General features: G+C 38.9%; 1 protein-coding gene across 1 annotated transcript; it reads left to right on the top strand.

Annotated features, from left to right (window-relative positions):
* The first annotated feature begins 221 nt into the window (after positions 1-221).
* Positions 222-22,559, top strand: LOC107561503 (zinc finger protein 821-like). The gene is made up of 6 exons (XM_016245956.1): positions 222-302; positions 14,419-14,650; positions 14,844-14,956; positions 16,600-16,698; positions 17,655-17,818; positions 17,903-22,559. Exons 1-6 carry the CDS (start codon positions 222-224, stop codon positions 18,678-18,680), a joined length of 1,467 nt encoding a protein of 488 aa, XP_016101442.1. The 3' UTR covers positions 18,681-22,559.
* The last annotated feature ends 5,093 nt before the right edge of the window (positions 22,560-27,652 follow it).

Raw genomic sequence — 27,652 nt, 5'->3', positions numbered from 1 at the left:
TGACAGCGTCCCGGTGCACAGGCTTTAGCATTAGCCTGTGCGCTCCACTATGCAGCCCAGCGTCAACGCGAATGAATTTGACAGCGCTTAACAGCGCCGAGCTCAACTGTCTTATACGAAGTCGTTTAGTCGTTTAGCTCCCACTCACCAGCCGTTATGATACCAGAAAACAAGCGCACTCTTCTCAATCGACGGAAGGAGGAACGGACCAGACATTCAAAATGGCGGCGGCCCCAGCCTCAGCACTTCTACCGCAGGCGGAGGGATACATGACTGATGGTCAGAGAACTTCAAATGCGGATGTAAGAAGGTGCGACCCGCTCTAGAATCTAGTAGTGATTGATGCTGTGAGCGTGTGTTTATGAGCAAACAAACATACCCCAGCAACTTAAGACTGGTTTTGTGCTCCAGGGTCACATATGTTAATTGTAAGAAATTGCTAGATGACTCAACTAATCGAAAAAAATTATTGATTGAAAAAAAAGGTAGTTAGTTAGGCCTACAGCTTTAAACTAATTCCAGTGGTCAGAGAATGCAAATCTAAGCCAGGAATCATGCAAACTGCAGCAGGGACTGTGAGCACACGTTTACAGACGCTCACTTCCTTTATTTCTGTAACCTTACTCCACAATCACAAGGAAGAGATGCCAACTCGCCTTTCATACGTCCACCACAAACCAACAGGTGTAAAGACATGACAAACAGACACCATTTTAGCCAGCACTGATATATATATATAGAGGACTATACAGAGCACAACAACAAGAATGACTGAACATCTCCCTCGAAACCACCTGGTGACTAAACAAGCCTAAAACACACAAGTGGCATCACACACCTCTCATTCTTCACCTTTACCTCCACAACATTTCCTCATACACCACCTGGACTGTTGATTCTGTAGCATTAGGAGAGATTGTTAAAGGCTCTGAATGCTGTTTCTGGACCCATCCCCTTGCGCTATAACGTCAAGCCATTAGTGCTAAGCTAAATGATAAACAGTGAGATGGGTGGACGTTACGCTGTGGTAAAACACAAGTGCATTTCAGTTCTCTTCACGAGTATTAATACTCGTTTCTAAGCCCTTTGAATTGCAATAAATACCTCTGTTATTCCTCCGTAATGTCGGTGAATGAAGTGCTGCGTTGTGTCCGTTGCTAACTGACTGGAGTCTAGTCGGGCCTCAAATCGAGCGTCGATTTGACGGAGGATTAAACACACACCTCTACCTTAAACCCATTGAAACGTTCACAGTCTAACTGTGATTTCACGCCGCCCGTGGAAGTAACGTTACAGCTCGACTGATAGTTGAGCGCCCGTTAGCGCCCCAGCTTATGACAGCGTCCCGGTGCACAGGCTTTAGCATTAGCCTGTGCGCTCCACTATGCAGCCCAGCGTCAACGCGAATGAATTTGACAGCGCTTAACAGCGCCGAGCTCAACTGTCTTATACGAAGTCGTTTAGTCGTTTAGCTCCCACTCACCAGCCGTTATGATACCAGAAAACAAGCGCACTCTTCTCAATCGACGGAAGGAGGAACGGACCAGACATTCAAAATGGCGGCGGCCCCAGCCTCAGCACTTCTACCGCAGGCGGAGGGATACATGACTGATGGTCAGAGAACTTCAAATGCGGATGTAAGAAGGTGCGACCCGCTCTAGAATCTAGTAGTGATTGATGCTGTGAGCTTGTGTTTATGAGCATCGCCAACATTTATTACCGCGTTCATGCGTTAAAAAGAGAATACGAGTTTAAAAATGCGGTCAGATTGGCGTGCATAGACGTGGTTTATTGAACCCGGAGCACAAAAAGCAGTCATAAGGGTCACTTTTTTTAAATTGAGATTTAGACATCATCTGAAAGCCGAATACATAAGCTCTGTTAGGATAGGACGACATTTGGCTGAGATGCAACTATTTGAAAATCTGAGGGGGGAAAAAAATTAAATATTGAGACAATCGCCTTTAAAGTAGTCCAAATGAAGTTCTTAGCTATGCATATTACTACTGATCAAAAATTACGTTTTTATATATTTAGAGTAGGAAATTTACTAAACATCTAAATGGAACATGATCTTCTAATCGAAAAAAAATTATTGATTGAAAAAAAAGGTAGTTAGTTAGGCCTACAGCTTTAAACTAATTCCAGTGGTCAGAGAATGCAAATCTAAGCCAGGAATCATGCAAACTGCAGCAGGGACTGTGAGCACACGTTTACAGACGCTCACTTCCTTTATTTCTGTAACCTTACTCCACAATCACAAGGAAGAGATGCCAACTCGCCTTTCATACGTCCACCACAAACCAACAGGTGTAAAGACATGACAAACAGACACCATTTTAGCCAGCACTGATATATATATATAGAGGACTATACAGAGCACAACAACAAGAATGACTGAACATCTCCCTCGAAACCACCTGGTGACTAAACAAGCCTAAAACACACAAGTGGCATCACACACCTCTCATTCTTCACCTTTACCTCCACAACATTTCCTCATACACCACCTGGACTGTTGATTCTGTAGCATTAGGAGAGATTGTTAAAGGCTCTGAATGCTGTTTCTGGACCCATCCCCTTGCGCTATAACGTCAAGCCATTAGTGCTAAGCTAAATGATAAACAGTGAGATGGGTGGACGTTACGCTGTGGTAAAACACAAGTGCATTTCAGTTCTCTTCACGAGTATTAATACTCGTTTCTAAGCCCTTTGAATTGCAATAAATACCTCTGTTATTCCTCCGTAATGTCGGTGAATGAAGTGCTGCGTTGTGTCCGTTGCTAACTGACTGGAGTCTAGTCGGGCCTCAAATCGAGCGTCGATTTGACGGAGGATTAAACACACACCTCTACCTTAAACCCATTGAAACGTTCACAGTCTAACTGTGATTTCACGCCGCCCGTGGAAGTAACGTTACAGCTCGACTGATAGTTGAGCGCCCGTTAGCGCCCCAGCTTATGACAGCGTCCCGGTGCACAGGCTTTAGCATTAGCCTGTGCGCTCCACTATGCAGCCCAGCGTCAACGCGAATGAATTTGACAGCGCTTGACAGCGCCGAGCTCAACTGTCTTATACGAAGTCGTTTAGTCGTTTAGCTCCCACTCACCAGCCGTTATGATACCAGAAAACAAGCGCAATCTTCTCAATCGACGGAAGGAGGAACGGACCAGACATTCAAAATGGCGGCGGCCCCAGCCTCAGCACTTCTACCGCAGGCGGAGGGATACATGACTGATGGTCAGAGAACTTCAAATGCGGATGTAAGAAGGTGCGACCCGCTCTAGAATCTAGTAGTGATTGATGCTGTGAGCTTGTGTTTATGAGCATCGCCAACATTTATTACCGCGTTCATGCGTTAAAAAGAGAATACGAGTTTAAAAATGCGGTCAGATTGGCGTGCATAGACGTGGTTTATTGAACCCGGAGCACAAAAAGCAGTCATAAGGGTCACTTTTTTTAAATTGAGATTTAGACATCATCTGAAAGCCGAATACATAAGCTCTGTTAGGATAGGACGACATTTGGCTGAGATGCAACTATTTGAAAATCTGAGGGAAAAAAAAATTAAATATTGAGACAATCGCCTTTAAAGTAGTCCAAATGAAGTTCTTAGCTATGCATATTACTACTGATCAAAAATTAAGTTTTTATATATTTAGAGTAGGAAATTTACTAAACATCTAAATGGAACATGATCTTTACTTAATATCCTAATGATTTTTGGCATTAAAGAAAAATTGATCATTTTGATCCATAAAATGTATTGTGCACAAATACACCCCATGCTATTTATGACTGGTTTTGTGCTCCAGGGTCACATATAACAAGAGGCTCTAGCCACCTCGTTATATAAATCCCAAGATATGTTCGCGGGGAGACTTGTGATACTATGCACGTTTTTACTCGTATTATGTCAGAGGAGTGTAGTTGTGCTTTAACGCTAGTCTACGTGTCAATCCGGCGGAAGACTTGCCCAAAGAGGCGTGCTGCGGTTCACCTCGTGGCAGTCAGTGTTGAGGCACTTCCTTCGGGAGTCACTAAACTATGGAGCCAGATCGGCCTCAAAAATAATACATTTATTAAACAAAATTCATTTAAATGCACAGCACAATTTACATTTCAAAACACAATTCATAAATACAGAAGTAAAAGCATACATATTTCCCCAAATGCTCACACAAAAGCATCTTACCTAAATACATTTAAAATGTTTACACAAATATGTATATATCAAGTTCTTGAATTAATTTTCATCACACGTTTATGAATGATGTTACATGTATTTATGGATCGTTGAATCTGCATTTGCAAATCATCACACATGCGTGGACTGCTTTGAATTTGTGTGTGGTATTTTTGAGACCTTCCTGGCAGGTTAAGATTCATAAATATCTTTTTTTGGAGGATGTTCCGTTCAGCCAATCGCGGTGAGCTTTTAATCCACCAATCAAAACGCTCTTTACTGAACAGACTCAAGAAGCTCAACGCTGCGCTTGTACTGTGCATTGTTTCTATGATCGGGTCCTTGATGTAAAGACATTTTAATGGGTACTCTTTTTTTTTTTTTTTTAGCACCTGATTACAATTTCTACAAAATCACATTATGATTTATATCGTTCGCACAAAATACAGCTACCCGGTTAGCCTGCTGTCTTATTTTGAACGTACGAATTGGATTTTGTAAATGTAAATTTATGAATTTTGTTTTATAAATGTATTATTTTTGAGGCCGATCTGGCTCCATACTAAACTGGATCTCTTTAGTGAGCCATGCGTCGCTCGGTCGGGCTGAGGAGTACATCTGCGGTGAAGTTTGGCACTACAGAGGTTTCTAACAAGTGTTGCAATGATCAGTCCTTACAGAACAGCATCTGATGCCAAGGACCCCCAAATATGATGACCTAGCTATCTTCCTAATAATAAAGAGGGGAAAAAAACATTTATATTGTGTGAGAAAATTAACCATGATATTATCAAGACAGCAAGTTGTTTCCAAAGTCAAATAATTGCTTTCATATTGTAAAATAGTTAATCTTGTAATAGGCTAATATTATGTTGTATTGTATAATATATCATAATTGTTTTTCTAAAACAATTCAAAAACTATTCAAAGATCACCTGGAATATAAATAGTAATAATTCGGTGTCCAGCTAGAACACGGATTGATGCCAAGGACCCCCAAATAGGATGACCCATCTTCCTAAAATATAAAAAACTGCTTTTTCACAGCACATATTGTGTGAGAAAATAAAGCATGCTATTATAAAGCCAGCATATTGTTTCCAAAGTCAAATAATTGGCCTTTACATTGTCAATGCTCTGAAGCCAAGGCAAATTATTCTGCTATTAATTAGGCCTATCTATTATCTTTTGTATGTGTCTCTGTTTTTCTACCTATGCATCTCATGTGAGTGAGTGAGTGAGTGACGTGACATGTGGCCAAGTATGGTGACCCATACTAGGAATTAGTGCTCTGCATTTAACCATCCAAAGTGCACACACACAGCAGTGAACACACACACACCGTGAACACACACCCGGAGCAGTGGGCAGCCATTTATGCTGCGGCGCCCGGGGAGCAGTTAGGGGCTCAGTCGTGGTACTGAAGGTGGAAGAGAGCGCTGTACATTCCCTCCCCCCACCTACAATCCCTGCTGGTACGAGACTCGAACCCACAACCTTTGGGTTATGAGTCCGACTCTCTAACCATTAGGCCACGACTTCCCCATAGATTATGTATGTGAAGAGAATCAACTGAATTGAGCTTGTTTATTACAGCATCTTTCTATATAATAATTATTATAATAACATTTTATTAGATTTAATTAGCCTATAAATAATTATATTAAGAATTATTAGCAATGATTACAGTCTTTCTTCATTCTAATTGTTTGCATCTCCTATTTTCCATTTAAATTTCGTATTCATTTAACCCTTGTGCGTCACTTAAAAAAAGTTACACATAGGTCCGCAGTGGACAAAAATGTCCATGTCAAAAAACTGTCATCAAAATCTGAAGCTTGTGAGCACAGAGTTAAGTTTGGTCTCATTTTAAAGAAGACCCATGGCAGATTATTGCTGAAATAAAAAGTTTAAAAAGTGAAACCAAAAAAAAAGTTCTAGATGTTTAGGTTTATGAAAATGATTTATGAACGATGTTTTATATCAAATATATATTTTATGAAACATGTTGAACTCCATACCTGCTAGAAACTCAAAGCCATAAATCTGAACAAGTTGTATTACAAATTTGAGGTTGATATCTCAAAAAATGAGCTTTCAGTAAGATTTTGTTTGGGCGCAGTACCAAATTTTCCCCAATAGATGCCAGCGAAACTCTGCTGGTGCGCACAGTGGTTGGATTTGTGATTTGCAGTAGAGTTTTTCTCTCTCAGATATTACAAGAACACACACTATTTTTTTTTATTTTTTATGACGCACATACAAACCACACTCTGACATCCACACCAACACAATTATAGCTGCATTATTTATCGAACTGGCTCTATAATATGCAGAAGCAGAAAACAGAAATAAAGCGAGTATTTTCTTTATAGGCCAAACCTGAAAGAAATGGCACCATCTGGTAAAAAAATAGTCAAAAATTTAATTTGAAAGCCTTGCCAATATAATGAAAGCCTATCAACAAAAATTGCATTCGATTAAAAATAGCAGTTTTAATGGACATGTTTGTCCTTAAGGTCCTGAGAGGAACAATTTTTTTGTACCTAGTGCAAAACAGATTTATTAAAGGAAATGGAAGTGAAATAGTAAAATTCCAATAAAAATACACACCTGTGCCAAAATTTATGCAGTTGGCAATAACACAGACAAAATGATCAAAAAAACTAAACTGAAAAGGACAAAAATGTCCAAAAGGTCTTACGAGGGTTAAGAAAAGTACTCGTGTTTTGTGCATATTCTTTTTAAAGTAAGTTGTCTGTGTCAAGTCAGTTGCAATTTACTCGCCGGGACATCTTTTTTATTTTTCTTGACTGCAGATTTCAGGTAAAATGGCACACTTTATACTATGGTATTGCCTAGTCACTATCCTCATTGTTTCAGTTAGCTTATTCATTGTTTTCAGTGAAGCCTAAAATACACCTCTGCAGAATCTAAAAGAAAATCAAGAATTGCTTACACTCTTCACAATAATAGTTTGCCATACAGTAACAAACAGTAGCCCTACCAAGCATGTTATTATAGCCCTAATTATTGCATTTGAGTGACTGAGAAGTAGTCACATATAAAAAGTTTTATTTTATTTTCTAAAAAAAAATCTTCATGGAACATGATCTTTACTTGATTGATTGATTGACTTTTTCTGGACGTGCTTTCAAGAACTAAAAGAAAAAAGATTTTCTACCGCACATCTATAATGTTTGATAACTTGAATTCTGTTATAGAGAATAGACAATAATTCCTAATTGGCTTGCCTATAGAGATATCCATCTATCTATCTATCTGTCTATCTATATCCATCCATCCATCCATCTATCTATCATCCATCCATCATCCATCATCTATCTATCTATCATCCGTCCATCCATCTATCATCCGTCCATCCATCTATCATCCATCATCTATCTATCATCCATCCATCCATCCATCCATCATCTATCTATCTACCTATCTATCTACCCATCCATCATCTATCTATCTATCATCCATCCATCCGTCCATTCATCCATCTACCCATCCATCATCTATTATCCATCCATCCATCATCTATCTACCCATCTATCTATCTATCTATCTATCTATCTATCTATCTATCATATATCTACCCATCTATCATCCATCCATCCATCATCTATCTATCTATCATCTATCTACCCATCTATCTATCTCTTATCATCCACCCATCCATCTATCTATCTATCTATCTACCCATCCATCCATCCATCCATCCATCTACCCATCCATCATCTACCCATCTATCTATCTATCATCCATCCATCATCTATCTATCATCTATCTATCTATCATCCATCCATCCATCCATCATCTCTATCTATCTATCTATCTATCTATCTATCTATCTATCTATCTATCTATCTATCTATCTATCTATCTATCTACCATCTATCTATCTATCTATCATCCATTCATCCATCCATCCATCATCTATCTATCTATCATCTATCTACCCATCTATCCATCTATCTTATCATCCACCCATCCATCTATCTATCTATCTATCTATCTGTTTATCTGTCTATCCATCTATCTACACATCCATCCATCTATCTACACATCCATCCATCTATCTACCCATCCATCCATCCACCCATCTATCTATCTATCTATCTATCCATCTATCTACCTACCTATCTACCCATCCATCATTCATCCATCCATCCATCCATCCATCTATCTACCTATCTACCATCCATCATCTATCTATCTATCCATCCATCCATCTATCTATCCAGCTGTCCATCTATCTATCTATCCATCTATCCATCCATCCATCTATCTATCCAGCTGTCCATCTATCTACCCATCCATCATCTATCAATCCATCTATCTATCTATCTATCTATCCAGCTGTCCATCTATCCATCCATCCATCTGTCCATCCATCCATCTATGCAAAAATATCGCTTTTTCGCTACTTTTCTTTTTTTTTTAATTTTCACTCACTCATTTTCATCATTTCATAAGTGGGAACATAAAGATCTTAACTCATATCTTTTGTAGTAATGCACAAAATAAAATATTTAAATGTAAGAGATAAAAGTCATTCATTATAAATATTCCTCTAGTTTGACTGTCAGACTTACATTATATTGCTTATCACACAGTTACTTACCAATGAATAAATACATGGACAAGAAATTGATTTTAACTTTATATAATTTTTAAGATTATTTTATTGTAGAGACAGTGGAGTGACAGAACACTTTCACATTAATGTAAGAAACCGGTTTCCTGAATGAGTAGTCCGAGTTATACAGTGTTACCCTGCGTGCCATGTGCCAAAAAATGTGTTACTTGCTGTTTCTTTGTAATATTTTGTGAAATTAATTAGCAAAAATAGTTTAAAAGCAAATCCTACTCCATTTTTTTTGTATAGTTTCCAGTATCTACTGTAAAATAAATTAAATTAATAAATATATACATGTAAACATTTTCAAAATATATACTGTATGTGTGTGTATTTATATATGCATAATAAATATACAGAATACACATGTTACTCAATCTATTTTTAAACTATTATTAAATAGGGACTCTAGCAGACACAGTGGGGCGCACTATGGGAAACGTTACTCCATGGGAACGTGTATGACTGATCTTGTTCTTCCATCATGCCTGGCTTTTGTCAATTAGGCAAAGTGAGGCCTGAATTGCTTGTCTGGGTTTATCTGATGTCCGTCTATGACTATTCTTCCAGCCCACCAAACAAGACGGCGTGCTAGGGCCCCGTCCCCTGCCCGTTCTCAGGATTTGTACTGTTTTCTGTTGGGTTGGTGGTTTTGTAAAGGCTGTGGGATGGTTTGAATTCAGGAGTGCTCTCATTGTTTGGCATCCGAGTTAAGTTTGTCTCTTTTTGTCTGTTTTGTTCCCACCCACCCCCTCCACTAACTTCAGCCTTTCTCTTGTGTTTGTTGGCTGATGAGTTTGTCTCTTTGTCTGGATTCAGACAGACACTGCGTCACCGCCTGACACACAGACTCTGAGATAACATCACAGTGGCACACAGAGGGGGGAGCGAGGAGAAGACGGAGGGAGGGTGGAGAGACAGATGTACAGACAGAACTGGCAGAGGGGGATGGGAAACGCGCTTACATCAATCACAGGCTGACTGCCGTGAAGCCGCTCTGTTGTAGCCGTTAATAGTTTAACGCAGATATCCCTCATGCAAGTCTTCTGTCCTTGTAGATACTCCCAAACACCCTTTGAAACCATCTGAGGATGCTGGGAAAGTATGGGGTGCAAACTCTTGACAACCTTTGGTGATTAGTAGTTGATGTAAAATATTACATCCGTCGGCTGTTGTTTTTCAGATGGGAAAACAACATGTGGTGGAGCTCAAATGTAGACTAAAGCTTGCTGAAGTTCTACACAATGAAATTATAAAATCAGGCTACGTTTACACGACAACGATGATGTAGTCAAAAACGGAAAAGTTTTTCCCTCGCGTTTTTAAAAAGTTTCAGTATACACGACAACGTTTTCAAAACGATTAGCGTTTACACATATCCGGCGAAAACGGCTAAAAACGCTGTATTACGTATGCCAGGCCAGTAGTTGGCGCTGTCACCTTGTTAGTAAACAGTACCTGTAGGGAAGTGACGATTATATGTTGTATAAGATGCGTCTCCTCTGTTGGTTGTAATATTGGTGAAGTAAATCCACACTTTGCTGAAGAAGTGTTAGCAAACTCTTGAGCAGCAACAACAGTACCATGTACTCCGCCATTGTTGTGTATGTTTGTTCGTGCTTGCCTTTAAAATCGACACGTACTGCGCATGTCTACATACCTACGCCTGACGTCACCACTTTCAAAGATTCCCGTATGGGGTGTTTACACGGAAATGATAACGGTGCCGTTTTCAAAAACATCCACTTTGAAACCCGTTTTCAAAAATATGCGTTTTCAGTCCCCAAAACGCCGTTGTCGTGTAAACGAACAGGCAAAACGCATAAAAAGTTGACTGTTTTTGGCTGAAAACGTTGTCGTGTAAACGGCCCCTCAGATTGTAGTCCACTTTGAACTTGGTCTAATAGTTTTTATCAGCTGCCTTGATCAGAGGCAAACATCACTGTTACTACTGCTTATATAGAGTTATGAGATAGTTCATCCAAAAATGAAAATTTGGTCATTATTTACTCAGCTTCATGTCATTCCATTCGTTCTTCTTTTGACCAATGTCTCAGATTTTCTTTTTTTGTACATACACTCTTAAAAACAACGGTTCCAACAAAGAGTTTTCACAACGATGCCATAAAAGAACTACTTTTGGTTCTAAAAAACCTTTTTCCACTAAAGAGAACCTTTTGTGGAATGGAAAGATTACACGCTCTCAAAAAGTAAAGTTTTTTTATTGGCATTGATGGTTCCATAGAACCGTTCCATTGCAAAAAATTTGCCTTGCAAAAAAGGTTCTTTAGATTATTAAAAAGAAAGAAAATCGTGGTTCCTCTAAGAACTGTTCACCGAAATGTTCTTTGTGGAACCCAAAATGGTTCTTCTATGGCACTGCTGCAAAAACATCCTTTGAAAGCCTTATATTTAAGAGTGCATGGATGTTAAAGGTTCTTCATGGAACCATTGATGGCAAAAAAATAACCTTTATTTTCAGGAGTTTACAATGGAAATTAAGAGTCATTAGAACGGTTTGGTTACCAACATTCTTCAAAATATCTTTTGTTTGTGTTTAGCAGAAAGTCACAGAGGTTTGGAATGACATGAGGGTGCCGAGTAGCCTACATGTCGACATTCATTTTTGGGTCAACTATATCCCTATAAGGATTTTAGAAGAAAAAAAAAATGGATGCATTGATCAAATGACTATGCAATGCATAAAAAGATTTCTTTTTCTGTATAAATGTATTTTTTGAACAACTGGAGTACCTTATTTTGTTGTCTGTGTCCTAATAGGGATACAAGAGCATAGAAGACTGAAAGACTTGTCATTGTTCAAGCCAATGAAGAGCTGTCATCAGACGATTGATGATCTTGTGTGGATTGATGTCCAGTTAGATACAGGAGTTCAATTAAATGTCCATGTTATATTTTGGTTGCATTTGTGAGTTAAAGAAATTGTAACTGGTTGCGTAAAATAGGTACATAATATCAATACATCAATCGCAGGCCCCTGAATGTTATCAAAATGTAATCATATTGCAGCAGGTGTCTGCAAATATTGTATCGCTGGTTTAGAAAATCAATGTCAATTTGTATCTTAATGAAACAACCTATTTTCACCACTACTAATGTACACTCACTGTGTGCTGTAGTAATACCCATAAATCATGGTTCTAACCTTGATCTCCAAAATCAAAATTGGCCAGAGAGTGATTCATCTTTTCTGAATCATTCAAACATTGAGTTTGAGAAGTTTAGCTTACAGGTATAAAATAATATACACTGCTGTTGAAATGGAGTAGAGATTTGGACCTGGAAACATTATTATCAGAAGGTCAATTTGCCAAATCAGGCGTTACTTTTACGAGAGATACGACTCGATAAAACAGGTCGAAATATCGGAGACTTGGCCCTCCAGCAACCACATAGCAACACGCTTACAACAATTATGAAGACGATAGCAACACCTCATCAACCTTCCAGAACACTGTATCGTGTTGCACTGGCACTTGAAAGCATAAAACCTGGTTTTATTCGTATGCTGGTTGCCGTTCATGTTACCGATTAAAGCAGCTTTGCAGAAGGTGTTTGGAGTAATGGGATGCATGCAGAGGGAAAAGCATCTCCGTGTGGGCGTATGGAGTGCTTCTGGAGGAGATGATTCTTACATTAGAGGCACGGACTCGGCACGCAGGAGATGCAGGCTGTTTCCTCTGGGACTGCAGTGTGTGTTGAGTTGAGCGTGTAATGTGGGGGTTGGTGAGCGTGAGGTGGAGTGTGCGTGTTTGTAATGTGTTAATGCAGCATCAACTATTGTTCTGATCACACACCACCGCAGCTCTGGCCTCTGTTGTTGATGCGGTCCGTCTTTTCTTTGAAATTCAAAATTGAAGGGAGAATTATTCCGATTTGGGCTTTTTGATGTACATCTAAGATTCTTTTTGGTGACACTTTCCTATGAAGCCTGTATTGATAATGCATTACAAGGGCATTCAATTATAATGCTAGCGTAATGCCTTATATACATAAAAAACAGTAACACTTTACAGTAAGGTTCCATTAGTTAAACATTATTTAATGCATTGACTAACAGTGAGCAAAACACTTGTTATAAAACAGATAGTTTCCGGTCCTTGATTCTGATTGGTTGAGCCGTGTTCGTGTTCCCATTCATGGCTGTTTAAAGAAGATTCCATTTGTATTTATTTATTTATAGCAGACAAATATACATATTATGACCACATTATAAAGACTTTGGATGTTTACAAGATTTCTATGTCTAGATATAACACTTATAATACATTAAAAAAGAAAATTGTCATTAATCACCATGTCGTTCCAAACCCGTAAAAGCTTCGTTCGTCTTCGGAACACAATTTAAGATATTTTGGATGAAAACCGGCAGTCACAAGCCTCCAAAGTAACTTACACCGTCAAGGTCCAGAAAAGTATGAAAGACATCGTCAGAATAGTCCATCTGCCATCAGTGGTTCAACCGTAACGTTATGAAGCGACGAGAATACTTTTTGTACGCGAAGAAAACAAAAATAACGACTTTATTCAACAATTCGTCTCCTCTGTGTCTCTCCGCATCACCGTAGCACCATTTTGGAGAATAACCGCTGAACGCAAGCAGCGTACGCTCTTCTGTGTCAGCCGCGACACACGGATACGTTTTCTACGTGTATTTATGCTTTGGTTTAAACGAAAACAGAGCATCCGTGTGACGTCGTCGTTATTTTTGTTTTCTTCGCATACAAAAAGTATTCTTGTCGCTTCATAACGTTACGGTTGAACCACTGATGGCAGATGGACTATTCTGACGATGTCTTTCATACTTTTCTGGACCTTGACAGTGTAATTTACTTGGCAGTCAATGGAACAGTCACAAGCCTCCCGGTTTTCATCCAAAATATCTTAAGTCCCGAAGACAAACAAAGCTTTTACGGGTTTGGAATGACATGGTGATTAATGACAAAATTTTTGGGTGGAGTATCCCTTTAAGTGGATATAACGTGTTCATTGTGTGTTATTTTAAGTCATCATACATAAGGCAGTATGTATGCATTATAATGCCTTAAGAATACCCTTATAATGCATTAGAAATACAGCCTACATAGAAAGTGTTACTATTTTTTTTCTTCTTCATAGAAACAACCAGAATTCAGATTTACACTAGATACCTGTTACATTATTTGTTGTGAGAATACAGGTATTTCCCTCTAGCAGTTTGGCCTAAATAATATTTTACAATATGAATGGGTGTTTGCACGATCACTCATGCAAGCCACAATAAAGGGATATTTTAACACTAAACAACACTGAACCCCCCACTGAATTTTAATGTATGGGCAAAAAAATACTGATTCATTCTCCTGAATGTCTTTTGTGTTCCACAGGTTTAGAACAACATGAAAGAATTGTAATATTTGGTTGAAAAAGCAGAAAGTAATAACAGTCATGAATGATGCCACAAATCGTATCTATATATTTGGCGACAAAACAACAACAAAGTCTTATATTTAAGAAGCGACCGGAGTTGGGCCTGTATGCAACAACCTAGCAATCACCCAGAAATGCACAAAAACTCTCCTAGAAACCACATAGCAATGCTCTAGCAGCCAAAGCAGAAAAGCCCTTAAAAACTAGTTTGAAATATAGTGGCATTCTCAATGACCATGTCGTTTCACTTACAGGGCCTTTTCACACGACTGGGTTGTCCGGCCCGCGGCTCACTTTTGAGATGGATGCTAGAGATGACTTCATTGAGGACGGGGAATGCCATAGCAACAACTCACAGGAACCTGAAGAGCAAGACAGCACAAGTGGTGAGACACACTACTCGCGACTGCATGTCTGTCTTTGAATTTATTTATAGATTTGCTTACTGCACATAAAATATTAAAAACAGGGAGACAGCTGTGATTGTTTTGTGATTGTAGTGTTGAGACAAAGGCAAGGTGACCTGTGATGGAGCCATTGATAACATTATGAACTAAATTTTTTCCCCTGTGCTGTCAGACGACGGTGATAGTGATTTTGATAAAGACGACGACTCAAATGCCTCTGCTGATGACAGCATGACGAGTAATAAGAGCAGCCACGGCCCCATACTACATGATGACGTCAAGGAGGTGAGTGACGGATGTTTAATGTAAGAAGTAGATGGTTGTGTGATTATCTTGCATTCTTCTGTTATCATGATTTGCATGACAACATTGTCACAGACAATGCTCAGACAACTGTTTTTACTGTAAAATAACTTGAAAAGAAAAAAAAAATCAGCTTTGATCAGTTCTTTAATTTTAATCATTCACAAACAGATTGTAAAATGTGACCCTGGACCACAAAACTTCATATGGACAACTTATTAAAAGGCGATTTTCTCAATATTTAGATTTTTTATTTTTTTTGCACCCTCAGATTCTAGATTTTCAAATAGTTGTATCTCGGCCAAATATTGTCCTATCCTAACAAACCATATATCAATGGAAAGCTTATTTATTCATTATGTATAAATCTCGATTTCAAAAAATTGACCCTTATGACTGGTTTTGTGGTCCATGGTCACAAATGTGTTTCAAATTACATTAAAACATTCCCCATATTTTTGTATTTTGTGGACTCGTTTTTCACAATATTTGAGATTTTTTTTGACCAGCTTTGCATGCTTTTCATGTGATTTCTGGCCCATTCATCTAAGCATAAAATATTTATATCATTAAAGTACAAATACATTTTTTTTCAGTCCCTCTTTATATTAAGTGGCCTTAACTACTATGTACTTACATTTAAATTAATCATTTGGTACAATGCACTTATTGTATACACATACATGTTTTTACATACTTTAAAAAAAATACCTTTATGTAATTACATCTGTAAATAATTTCTGTAATTACATTTATAATTGACTCATCCCTTACTCCTTAACCCACCCTTAAACCTACCCATACCACCAAACCTGTCCTTAACCTGACCCGTATCCCACCTCAATAGCAGCAAAAGTATTTTGCAATACAGTATGAACACAATAAGTACAATGTACTTATTTTTTAACGCAAGTACATAGGCCTAGTAGTTAAGGCCACTTAATATAAAGTGGGTCCCTGGATTGAGAAGAATAGCTTGGAAGAAGCCATCATTGGATTATATATATATATATATATATATATATATATATAGAGTTGTCAAAATTAGCGTGTTAATGCAGGCAACTAATTTTCCCAGTTTAACAGCAGTAAAAATGTTTAACTCAGTTACCGCAGGGGTGGGGACAACTTTTTTTTGTTGTTTTTGAGCTACTCCAAAGATTAATCAAATGCCTGTTTGTAGCAGATTTCCATTCTGAATTGATAATTGAATAAATTAAATGTGGAATTTTTAAAGGCCACTATACATGATTGCCGTTTTATTTACAAGTCTGTGTGACTTAATACAATTTTAAGGTGAAAAGCATGACAAAATTCTGTGTCATCCCACCTCAACGACTGCTGGCATCTTTAAGGGTCGATAGATATTTTTGTAGAGTGACTCATGGCTCTATAGCAACCCAGTTGACACGACAGTTGGAATGAGTCACGAGGGCTTATGCATTAATTTGTCTGCCACACCACTCAAGTGCTGCATAAGTCATCCACAGCTACAGTCATTAGCAGTTTCAGGGAATAGTCACTTGTGTGCAATCATACTATATAAAAAATATTACACTACATTTCAGACTATAAGTCTTGTTACTCATCGTTTTAACTGTTTGTTGGTGCATTATGTCTGTTAGGAGAACGAGGAGGGGACAGACCAGGGGAGCAGTTTTGCATGTCCTCTTTGTTCCCTGGAGTTCAGTAGCCCAGATCAGCTAATCGCACACGTCTATCAGGTGAGGACACCACTACCTAAGCCTATTGTATCTTTTAGACTTTTTTTTATGCCTGGTATTAAGATTTATCTTGGGTGATCCAATCACAAGTGGACAGTGCTAAATACATGTGTACTGGAGTCCAACACGTTTTGTGATCAAATCACTCAAACTACATTCAGAGCTTGTCAATTATGTGCAGATTGTGAAGCACACCTAAAGACTGGAATACATATGACTAAAACAATAGGCGACATATAGTTGCTGACTTTGTAAACGGTTACAGACAAAGACTAGGCATCATACACTAAACAACTGGAGATCACACAATAACAGACTTTAAAGTCATTCTGAACAACAAACTCTCACATGAGTGACGCATGAAAACTGTATGTGTACTAAAATCGGCTCACATCATGTTTTATATCCTTGGACTGGATGGAATCCAAATCTGAAACGAAAAATTGCAGTCTATGTCGATCGTACACTACACTAATTTCTGTGAAATGTCTGCGGCTCCCCAAAATTTGCCGACTGGCTCTTATTTTCAGCTCCTCCATTCTGGAAACCGGGCAAAAATCTATGCAAAAGTTGCTTAATATATTCCAAAATTATTTCATCATTCACTCAATCGTATGCCATTCCAAACCTGTAATACTTTCTTTCTTCCATGCAGGGAAATTATGAATAATGTACTAATTGCTCTTTTCAAACCATTTATAATGAATGGAGACTTATCAAATAATATGATTACTTTTCACCCTTTTTGAAGCTTGAAAGCTCTAGTCCCTATTGTAATTGCTTGGAAACAATGACCGGTACATTATTTAAAATCGTCTGGAAGATAGAAAAGTCATATGGATTTGGAACAACAAGTGAATAATGACCATTTTAATTTTTGGACTGTTTCTTTAAGTCTCTTCATTTGAGAAGAATTAATGTATGAAATCTTTTTGTACCTTATTTACTTTGATTAGCACACAGCTGTGGGTGGCAGTAAGAGTTATATCTGTCCTGTTTGTGGAAGAGCTCTCAGTTCTCCAGGCTCTCTTGGTCGCCATCTTCTCATCCATTCAGAGGACCGACTGTCCAACTGTGCTGTTTGTGGGGCTCACTTCACAGACACCAACAACTTCAACAGGTCAGTTCTTTACTCAAGACATGATTTTACTAGGATGCTGTGCTTCATTGTTGTTTCTAACGGTTTCCTGGTCTGAAATTGTAGGGAAAAGTTGAGGGAATTCCTCGACACAAGCAGTATAGAGATCAACAGTGAGGGCGAGGCCTGTGCCATGTCCAACTCTTTAACCAGAAGCACTATGACTAACCCCAACACAAATCCTGGTCCTGGACTGACCTCATTGCCAGATGGTCTTCTCCCTTCTGCACCTCCTCTTCCCTCACTCTCTGACAGCCTCAGTCCTCAAAGCACGGGACTTCCGCCTCTTCCAGACCTTATGAACCCTATGCCCGTGTACCCGGCTGGGGTTTTGTTGGTCTGCAACAGCTGCGTAGCCTACCAGCAGCTTGTGGACGCCCAGTCGCCGTCCATGCGGAAATGGGCGGTCCGTAGGAAGAACGAACCCGTACAGGTGCGGATGCATCGGCTTGAACGGGAACGAACGGCCAAGAAGACCAAGCGGGCATGTGAGACATCAGAGGAGCGGGAGATGCGCCGCTTACGAGACCGTGAGGCAAAGCGTATGCAAAGGATGCAGGAGACGGACGAACAGCGGGCACGTCGTCTGCAGCGAGACCGGGAGGCCATGCGACTCAAACGGGCCAACGAGACGCCCGAGAAGAGGCAGGCGCGGCTAATCCGTGAGAGGGAGGCCAAGAGGCTAAAACGACGCTTGGAGAAGATCGACCCATCGCTGAGAAACCAGATTGAGCATGACCCTGCTGCGATGGCTGCGCTCACTGCTGATATGAGTCTATTCCAGTTTTCCTTTCCCATGTCCGTCCCTTCCATGGACAATGGACTGTTTATGAAGCTTCCCTAACAAGCACAGCTCCAAACACCTCTCAGCCCAACATTTGAGAAGAATTTGCCATTCTTAAAGAATAACCATCTTGACCAAAGTTGTGATGAGAAGGTTATGGTCTTGCAGTTTCAAGGAGGTGCTCACCCTGACAGCGGTTTGCAGTGACGTAGGCACCAGATGTCTTTCACTTTCAAAGACAGATTTGAGGCAACACGAAAGACCGTGAGTTATGCAACAATGTTGTGCAGAGTTCAACTTGATGCAGACAGGCAGCAACACACATGGCGACTACCTGTGGGAGTGTAGATAATGAAGCTCATGTAGATAACATGTTCTGCTGCCTGATACACTTGGATATTGTAGTTAAGTACAGAAGTGATTCTACAGGATAGACAAGGCACTTGCTTTGGACCCCTAAGGGTGGCGGATTCGAGTAGTCAACAGCAAGAAGAAATAAACCTCCTGAAAAATAAAGCTTGGCAAGAGCCCCTCTAGGGGGCCTCATCTCATTAACTACGATCTCAGTGAAAAATCAAATGAAGAGTAGGCATCATGCAGATAATGTTCCCATCTGGTAGTCAGAAGAGAAAAGAGCCTGCGGCACCAGAGTCCCACAATCATTATCAGTCAAGTAGGAACACCTACTAGCGACCAAGACCACGCCGACTTGCCAAGCTCCAATGATTTAATTGCTGTCAGTGTGAACAACCCTTTATGGATTTCTATAACATATTACATAATTAACTGAACTTCTATAAGAAATTCCGACATTCACTGAAGGGAAAACCCTCTCAGTAAGCATGTTTTACTTTATTTTCAAGGCTCAGACTTTTAGCCGTCTTTCTTCAGAGCAGTGAGATCCTTCCAGAAGGAGGTTCTCTGTTTGCACACAGACCTACAGTGACAGGAGTGAGATGTGTAGCCACACTCCACACTCAGCCTACTGTTCAAATTTGCCAGTCTGAAAGGTTGGCGTTTACCTGCAACTATGGCTCACCTCCCAGAACCCAAGATTGGGTCAATACTAGCTCATACTCACAGAACCAACTACCTCACCATGGGATCCTTACATGGCCTAGTCACACCTGTGGCCTTGACCAGAACCACAGGGGTTGTGTAGGTCCACATACTGACTCAATGTTCCCTATGCCAACACACTCTTGTCCAGTGGTGTAGTCCTCTAGTCCTGCTCCTGGAGGGTTCATCCTCCAGAGTTCACCCCTGAACCATCTAATCAAGGTATTCAGGGTTACTTGAAACCCCCAGGCAGGTGTGTTGGAGTAGATTGGAGATAAACTCTCCATGATGTTTGCCGTCCTAGAGCAGGATTGGACACCCCTGGTATAATCATTGCCCTACATGTTCGCCGAAACAACTACACTTTATTTAAATGCTGTTTGAGAGCCGCTGACCCAAATGCTGAAATCTAAGTGGGCTTGTGGTCTTTGCTTATACAGACCATAGGTGTCCTACTTGTCAAGATTTACAAGGATATACCACCTTTGCAGCCACTGTGTCCCTCAATGCACCCTTTAGTTGAGCCCAACCTGGTGCAGACTTTGGAAACGGACAACTAACTGACAGTCTGTGTGGCATTTTATCACTTAAGTGTGGACTCCACTAAAGACTTCAAGGGCCGAGGGTGCCATTTGGGACAAGGCCTCTATTGGAGACTTTGTCCTTTTTTAAAAGAGGAAGGTAATTTCTGCGGATGTACTGTTAAATACTAAAAGTATCCGTTTCAAAGCACATTCAGACACACTTCTCTGACCTCCCAAAGGCTTTATACTTTATCACAATGCTACACGGGTTGATATTTGTCTAGGAACTCAGGGATGGTGTGGATCACCGGCATCCTCCTGAGAAAACAGAGGAGCAGGAGACCTCCTCTTCCTCATTCTTCATCATCATCACCACTTGCTCAGATAATATACTACCTTTTACTCACCTTTACTGGTCACATTGGCCTTTTTTTCCTCTTGTTCAGACTGCAAACTCCTCACCTGAGCCAAAATGTCAATATGGATATTACGCAACTCCATGACGTCTCAACTAACCAACCAGTCTCTGCCCTCTGCTGCTGTCACTGTACTGTATAACGTGTATGTTACCTCTTTAAACCAGTGTGGTCCCGCACTGGACCTGGGAATGCTTGTGGTTAATGGTGAGGCACTTAGTGTGTGCTCGATCTCTGTGGCAACATAAGTAGTGTATAAATTCAAACTGTTGCCTTTGTCACTGGAAAGTTTGTGCTTTGGTTTTATATTTAATGATTTAAATGAATTTGTGTGCTAATTCTATGAGATGTGCAATGATGTAAAGGTTTAGCAAATGCATGTACAATGAAACAATCAGGATGAACACTTCCAGAGAGAAATCCCTCCTATATGAAGCAGTGATGACTCTGCATATGTACAAATTTAAATGACAAGGTAAAGACACATTCGCCAACGTTTCACACTAATTTAAAGGTGAAGTGTGTAATTTCTGCTCAACATCTGATGGCCAAAATAACACTTGCATCCCAAGCACTGCCCCCTGTCTTCCATTATTCACCAAACAGGTACCCCCACCAAAAATTCTAACCAATTCAGAAGTTGCAAAGCACCGCAAAAGCAAAAACACTGCAGTGTTTATGGTAGTGGTTCTTACATTTTTGGGTTATCCACTTCAAGAGTAAAACAAAAACAGCAGACCACCAAATTTCATTCAGTGGTGTAATTCAATGCCCTTTTCACCAATTCTGTCATGAGCCACAGTAAATTTTCCAGAAGGCTGTTTTGTTCCTTTTTATAGAAATGAACGTTTCTTTTAGCTAATAAACTGATGAGCCGACTGTTTGCTAGCTAAGAAATTGGACCAAATGTTTACGTACACTTGACAACAGACAACAAACCCTTAAGAATAAAATGAGTGTCAATTCATTATGTTGGTTAATTCAATGTTGTTCAATTATTTATTCAAGTCTTTTTATTGACTAAACTCGCAGACAACAGTTTCAGAACCACTCTACAAGTTGAGAGAACATTGCACACGTCACCTTGAAACTTTACTCGCTTCTCAGCGTTTCATATTGGGCGAAAGGGTCAGTCATGTTAAAACGGACCACTGTACATCTGTAAGTACCTCTTGGAAACAGGGTAGACCGTGTGTGTATGATATGTATGTCTTATATTTCATTCCAATACTTATTACAATTTATTTATTACTACAGTGAATGACGCACATTTCAGTGTTTTAAATTCACAATGTTGTCATTACCTTCTATAGAGATACCTCTAATACTCAAAGCGAAGCAGCTGAGCTTTCCCGCACAGTTGAAGGCAACTGGATACTGGTCCCACGTTTATGCTGTCGTGAAGTATTAATGATGGGCTCCTTAAGTAAAAGAAAGGATTTAATGTACATGTGATGAAGCATCACTATGCAATTGAGAGCTGTACTCAAGAAACGTTGTATTACTACTATGCAGTTGATATGAAAGTAAATGGACTCAAATGCTCCAGATCACAAACCTCAGGCAACTCTTGACAGTCAAGCCATTGGTCCTCAAGCCTGTAACCCTCGACCACCAGATCCATCCTTAAGTTTTGTTTTCAGTTACTTCCTTGATAAGGACCGAGTTGATGTTGATGCACATTCAGGAAGAACAATGCAATTTTTATGACCCAATTCCCTGAAATTCATTATAAAGCACTGAGTTATTTTATACAGTAGCATTAAAGATGTGGAAACCCATCCTGATGCAATGAGAAAATCAAATGATTCTCTGTATTCCAGAACGAGATGTTGGCAGGATGCATTGTCTATTTTGAAGAAAAAATATAAAAGAGTATTTTCAAACATTAACCCCATTTAGTCTGCATTATTCCCAAACTAGTATTTTTTAGTGGTATGCATTGCCATGTGACATGTTATGTATTAAACAACCATTTTCTTTTGCATGTCTGTGTATATATATATATATATAAGTCGGTAAACCCCTGGAAATGGAACTTGCATGTTATAAAATACATGTTCTAAATGCATTTATACAAGCTTTTCATTAAGGATTGGAGTTCAGTAATGACTTGCCTTCTTGTCAGTCTATCTAGATTTTTTCATGATAATGTTTACAAATCTAAAAGGCCAAAATGAATGAAACTTAAAAGTGACAAGGTCACAACGCCAAATGGTCCTGTTCAGAAAGCCATGCTCTGTTATTGGGTTAACAGATTGAAAGCTCATCATAAAAGCAGGAACAGAATGTGGAATAAACACTGACTTTACGGCTACGAGTCTGTTTCTGTCTTTCTCTCTTGAAAAAATGTATACATATGTAAACTGAGATTAAAACATCTGAGACCACACTGAAAATCTGGTATTCAAAAATTGTCATGCTGATAATATTATTTGTAACAATTTTGTTTTACAAATTGTCTCAGACTTTCAGGCCCCACTGTAATAAAAAGATGCACTGTAGTTGATATAATGCATTTCATCTGAAATTTGATCAGAATACATTTTGATTCATTTATCTTAAATATTTTCAAAAGCATGCTGAAAAACAATTTAACCCCTTGTGGAATATTAAAAAATAAAATAAAATAGCAATACACAAAGTTGTATATTCAAAGACTCAAGGGTTGTATTTCAAAAAACAAATTTTTTTAATGAATGCGTAATACTTCGAGTATTATTGTAATCATAATCTAATATTAAACTCTGCATTGTATTCTTCAGGTGCGTCGATGCACTATTACAACTCTATTTATTACAATTACCAATTGAATAGAACGCATATGAAAAAATAGACGTCAAGCCAGCATGTTAATATTATATAGATATATATTATATTGTGTTTACTTAACAAACATGATAAATGCAATGTTTCCAAGAAGTTAGCTGTAACAATAAAAATACAATATCTTTGTGTCATTACAGAGAATTAAAACAGGAAAACAAAACAGCCCTAAGTAGTTCACAGAGAGGTACAAATATACAGTACAAATCTATTTTATTCAAAAAAGGGTACAAATAAAAACGCAACAAAATATAGTTATTAATGCTTTGTAAAGTTCAGGTAGGTGTAGGGTAGTCTAAGGGAGCACTTTGGGTAGACAACTCTAAGGCTTCTGAGAAGAATTAATACATATTGGTACGGCCATACGATATTAAAATGTACTATACAAAGTTTATACAACCTGGATTATACTTGAGGATTGAATATTACACATACATCGTTGCATATATTTCGCAGATTTTATGCATTAAACAAAGATGCCATTTCTTTTAAAACTGGTCACACATCACATAAAAAGCAGTGTCACTTAGTGCCAAGAAGAACAATGTCAAATTCGAGAGTATATAATGACTCCTTTAAAACCTTGAAACCGTTACAAACCTGATTTCAGCCGACATTACTGACTCTGGCCTGCCGTGCCACCGAATTCTGTCTGGGATTTACACAAAACCACCATGTGTTGGCTTCATAAAGCCTTACAAAACAATATATACATTTTAAAAAAAATCAATTGTAAGCAATGATACCACTATAACGCACTGAAATGTTACTGAGCTGCACATTCATCCATAACCCAGACGGTTATCCTCGAGTGGGTTCAGTCGTTCTCACACTTCACAAACTATGACATGTCAGCTCAAAACTCGCCATTCGCGCCGACAGTCAACAGCGAGACTAAATGGACTTCTGTAAAATATGTCCCAGAACTCTCAGCCAAAACTATATCAATAACTGCAGATAATCTCGCTTTGTCCGCAGCATCTTCTAACAAAGACTCCAATAACTGTAGCTTTCACTCACTTCCTCAAACCACTTTAATGAAGAAAAAGCAAGTTCCAGTGATAAAGAGCTGGTAGTTTGTTTGTTTTTCTTTTTTAAAGCATACAACATCCATTTTTATCTCAATAGTAATGCGGATTAAGAAAAGAAATATCTTTGTAATATTTCAAATACAAAATTTCGAGGCCATTTGATTTTGGGGCAAAATATGGTTTTGTCAGTGTTGGGGAGTAACTAGGTACATGTAACGGCGTTAAGTAATTTAGATTACAAAATAAAAGTAACTGTAATCCATTAGTTACTTGGGGGGGGGGGGAGCGTGTAATTAAATGAGTTACTTAAGAAAATGTTAACGACTACAAAGGGGGCTACATCTGAATATTATCAGTAAAAGCTAAGATGTTACATAATATTAATTTGTTGCTTTGCCTGTTTTTTGTTTTTTTTTTAAGATTAAAATTTTTGGCATTTTTATTTTGATAGGACAGTATAGCAGTGACAGGAAGCAAGTAGGAGGGGGGGGGGATCGGGAAAGGTCCACGAGCTGGGACTCGAACTCGGGACACCCGGAGCACTATATGCCCAAAAGGCTATTGGCGCCGACGCGTTGCCCGTTTTTGATTTACACGATGCCTCCGGCCATTTATAGGCCATTTAGAAAAAGCGATGCTATTCTAATGCTTTCGATTGGTTCTCATCAATCCACATTGCCACTGAAAGCTTTAGGCTACAACCTGTCTGAGAGTTGATTAACTGATTAACAGTTGAAAACATTCCTTAGAAATTTAGAGAAGCAGCCTAATCAAAAAGCAATTGTTACATTAATAAAGTCATTGAAATCGTTACACTACTTATTACATGTTAAATAGGGTAACTTGTAATCGGTAACCTATTACATTTCCAAAGTAACCCTCCCAACACTGGGTTTTGTGAGATTCGTACATCACGAGCACTGAGGAAGTGAAGGAAGATGTTTCCGAGCTAGAATCAGGGATGTCAACAGTGCAAAGCATCAGTCTTTACTTCTGCCCTACTAACAAGAGCAAAATATAAATACAACATTAAAGATTTAGAACGTTATGTAAAGCTAACATTGTGTTCAACAAAGATACACATTATGAGCTAGTCCCAAAATATCGTCTTACAATCAGTAAGTGCAATGTCACTAATTGATGTCAGTGAGCCACCTTTACAGAGGAGTCCACGGTCACAACAACTAGAGACTTTGTCTCCATGTGAAATCGTGCGACCTTGCAGAGCGGGGAGCCACTTCTACACAGCGTTTACGAACGGTGCACATCTTAAGGCGTTATTGACAAGCTAATACTATACAAAACTTATCTTCATATCTGTACAAGCATACAAATGTTGGATGATTGTTTTACGTGGTTTCAAATGATGGCAAAACATTTACCGTAACACTACAGGTGAGTGGAAATAAGTGCCGAACATTTCATTGCATCAAAGTGACAAACGTCTATGTTATATGGTTAGGTGAGGCTCTATGGAAGAACAACATGGGATTCCCTAACTGCAAAAAATAACAGGGCGTCTGCACACCAGATATCCTTTGATTTCAATGGGGAACGTGAAAAACCATCACATCATTCAAGTGTAATGAAAGCAGCGACCTGCCATGTGACCAAAACCTGAATTTGAACTGCAATACACTCGTTTGCAGGCTGGTCTGGTTGTGCTTTTTGGAAAATAAATTCCCACTTTATTTCAACTTATCCGACTCTTCCACATTCAAAATGCTTTCCAACCATGAAACCCTGTGTTTATCTAGTATGCAGATGACATTTAAGCAAAGGTGAGGTAAGGACATGATTTGATTAATTTTCACACATCCGTAGAGGGAAGGAAATGCAGACACGTACTATCTATAGGAATGTAGCTTGTGCTAAACCCTTCTGTGCTGTTACCATTGAAAATACAACATCAAATTAACCTTGAATGATAAAAATCACAGCTTGAGAGTCACTTTTATACATTTCCCCCCAAAACTGATCTTACGTCATTAACCAAACTACAAAGTGCTGCAGGGATGACGCAATTCTGTAGGCCAAAACCTAAAAATGCTGGTTACGTCACCCTGAAGTCAATGGGAATTTTGAATGTGTTTTTGGTTAAATGCCTGAAATAAGGGTCTGTGGTGAACACAAGCTCAAGATATGTTCACGTTTTATTCTATGAGACAAATAAGTAACTTTTTTTCTTTTTTTTTTTTTAAAGCTTTTATTTATCTTGAAAAAGGCAGATGTTAACAAGTATCTAAATGGGACTACAGTGGTTTTTTGGAAATTAAATATCATCACGCCAAACAAGTAAACTCATCTACTCAGTCGCTTTTACAGCCTCAGTGTGTTTATAATTGAGCTCTTGCAAACTATTCTAACTCAAACTTTCCAGGAAAATGTTTTCAAAATGTTGAAGCTTAATGGTGGTGATGTTGAAGTCATGCGACCACTGTAATCCACTTATAGCCTACGTTTAGCTTTATACTTCTGGCAATTGGATTTAGGCTTCAAAATTCATTAAAGTTGTGTTCATTTGTGAAGCTTATGATGAACAAAACATGTAAGATTCATAAACTTTTGTTGGTCACAGAGCATATTTTCTGCAATAATCCAAAATCCAATGGAATAATCTTATTGGGTTTTTGTTGAGGGAACCAAGGTGATTAACTTTCAGGTTGGCCTTAAAAATGAACAATCACTGCAGCACTCCACTACTAAATTTCTATTGTAATATCTCTAATTCTAGTATTTATGATGCCATGAAGTTTCTCGCTGATGATTAGATCAAAATGGCCCTCAACAGCACAGTAGGGTTTTCAAGCCTGTGAGATATACATGACGTGATGACATTAAGAGCAAAATGGAGACACACAAATCTCCCAGAGAAAAAAGCTTAATAAGACAGACCAGAGTAAAGTTAAGACATTGGGAAGGCACAAACATAGCATCAACTCTCCTTGTTTACAGTGCACATGATAGTAGCTCAGTTCTTAATGAAAGCGTACTCAGTCCATCTCTGCCTTGAAGGTTGCAGATTGGAGATTTCATCTCGACAAGAGACGGCTGGTAAGGCAGTGCATTTGAGAAGACCGAGAACAGTGCACCATTGCTGACAAAAAAAAAAAAAAAAAAAAAAAAAAATTAAACACCAAAAAAGCGGCCCCAAAAAAGCTTCGGGTTACGGGGTT

Source organism: Sinocyclocheilus grahami, unplaced genomic scaffold, assembly GCF_001515645.1.
Source record: "Sinocyclocheilus grahami isolate Dianchi unplaced genomic scaffold, SAMN03320097.WGS_v1.1 scaffold776.1, whole genome shotgun sequence".
NCBI lineage: Eukaryota > Metazoa > Chordata > Actinopteri > Cypriniformes > Cyprinidae > Sinocyclocheilus > Sinocyclocheilus grahami.
Note: the sequence above shows the minus strand (reverse complement) of the source record. Positions and strands in the feature narration are given on the sequence as shown.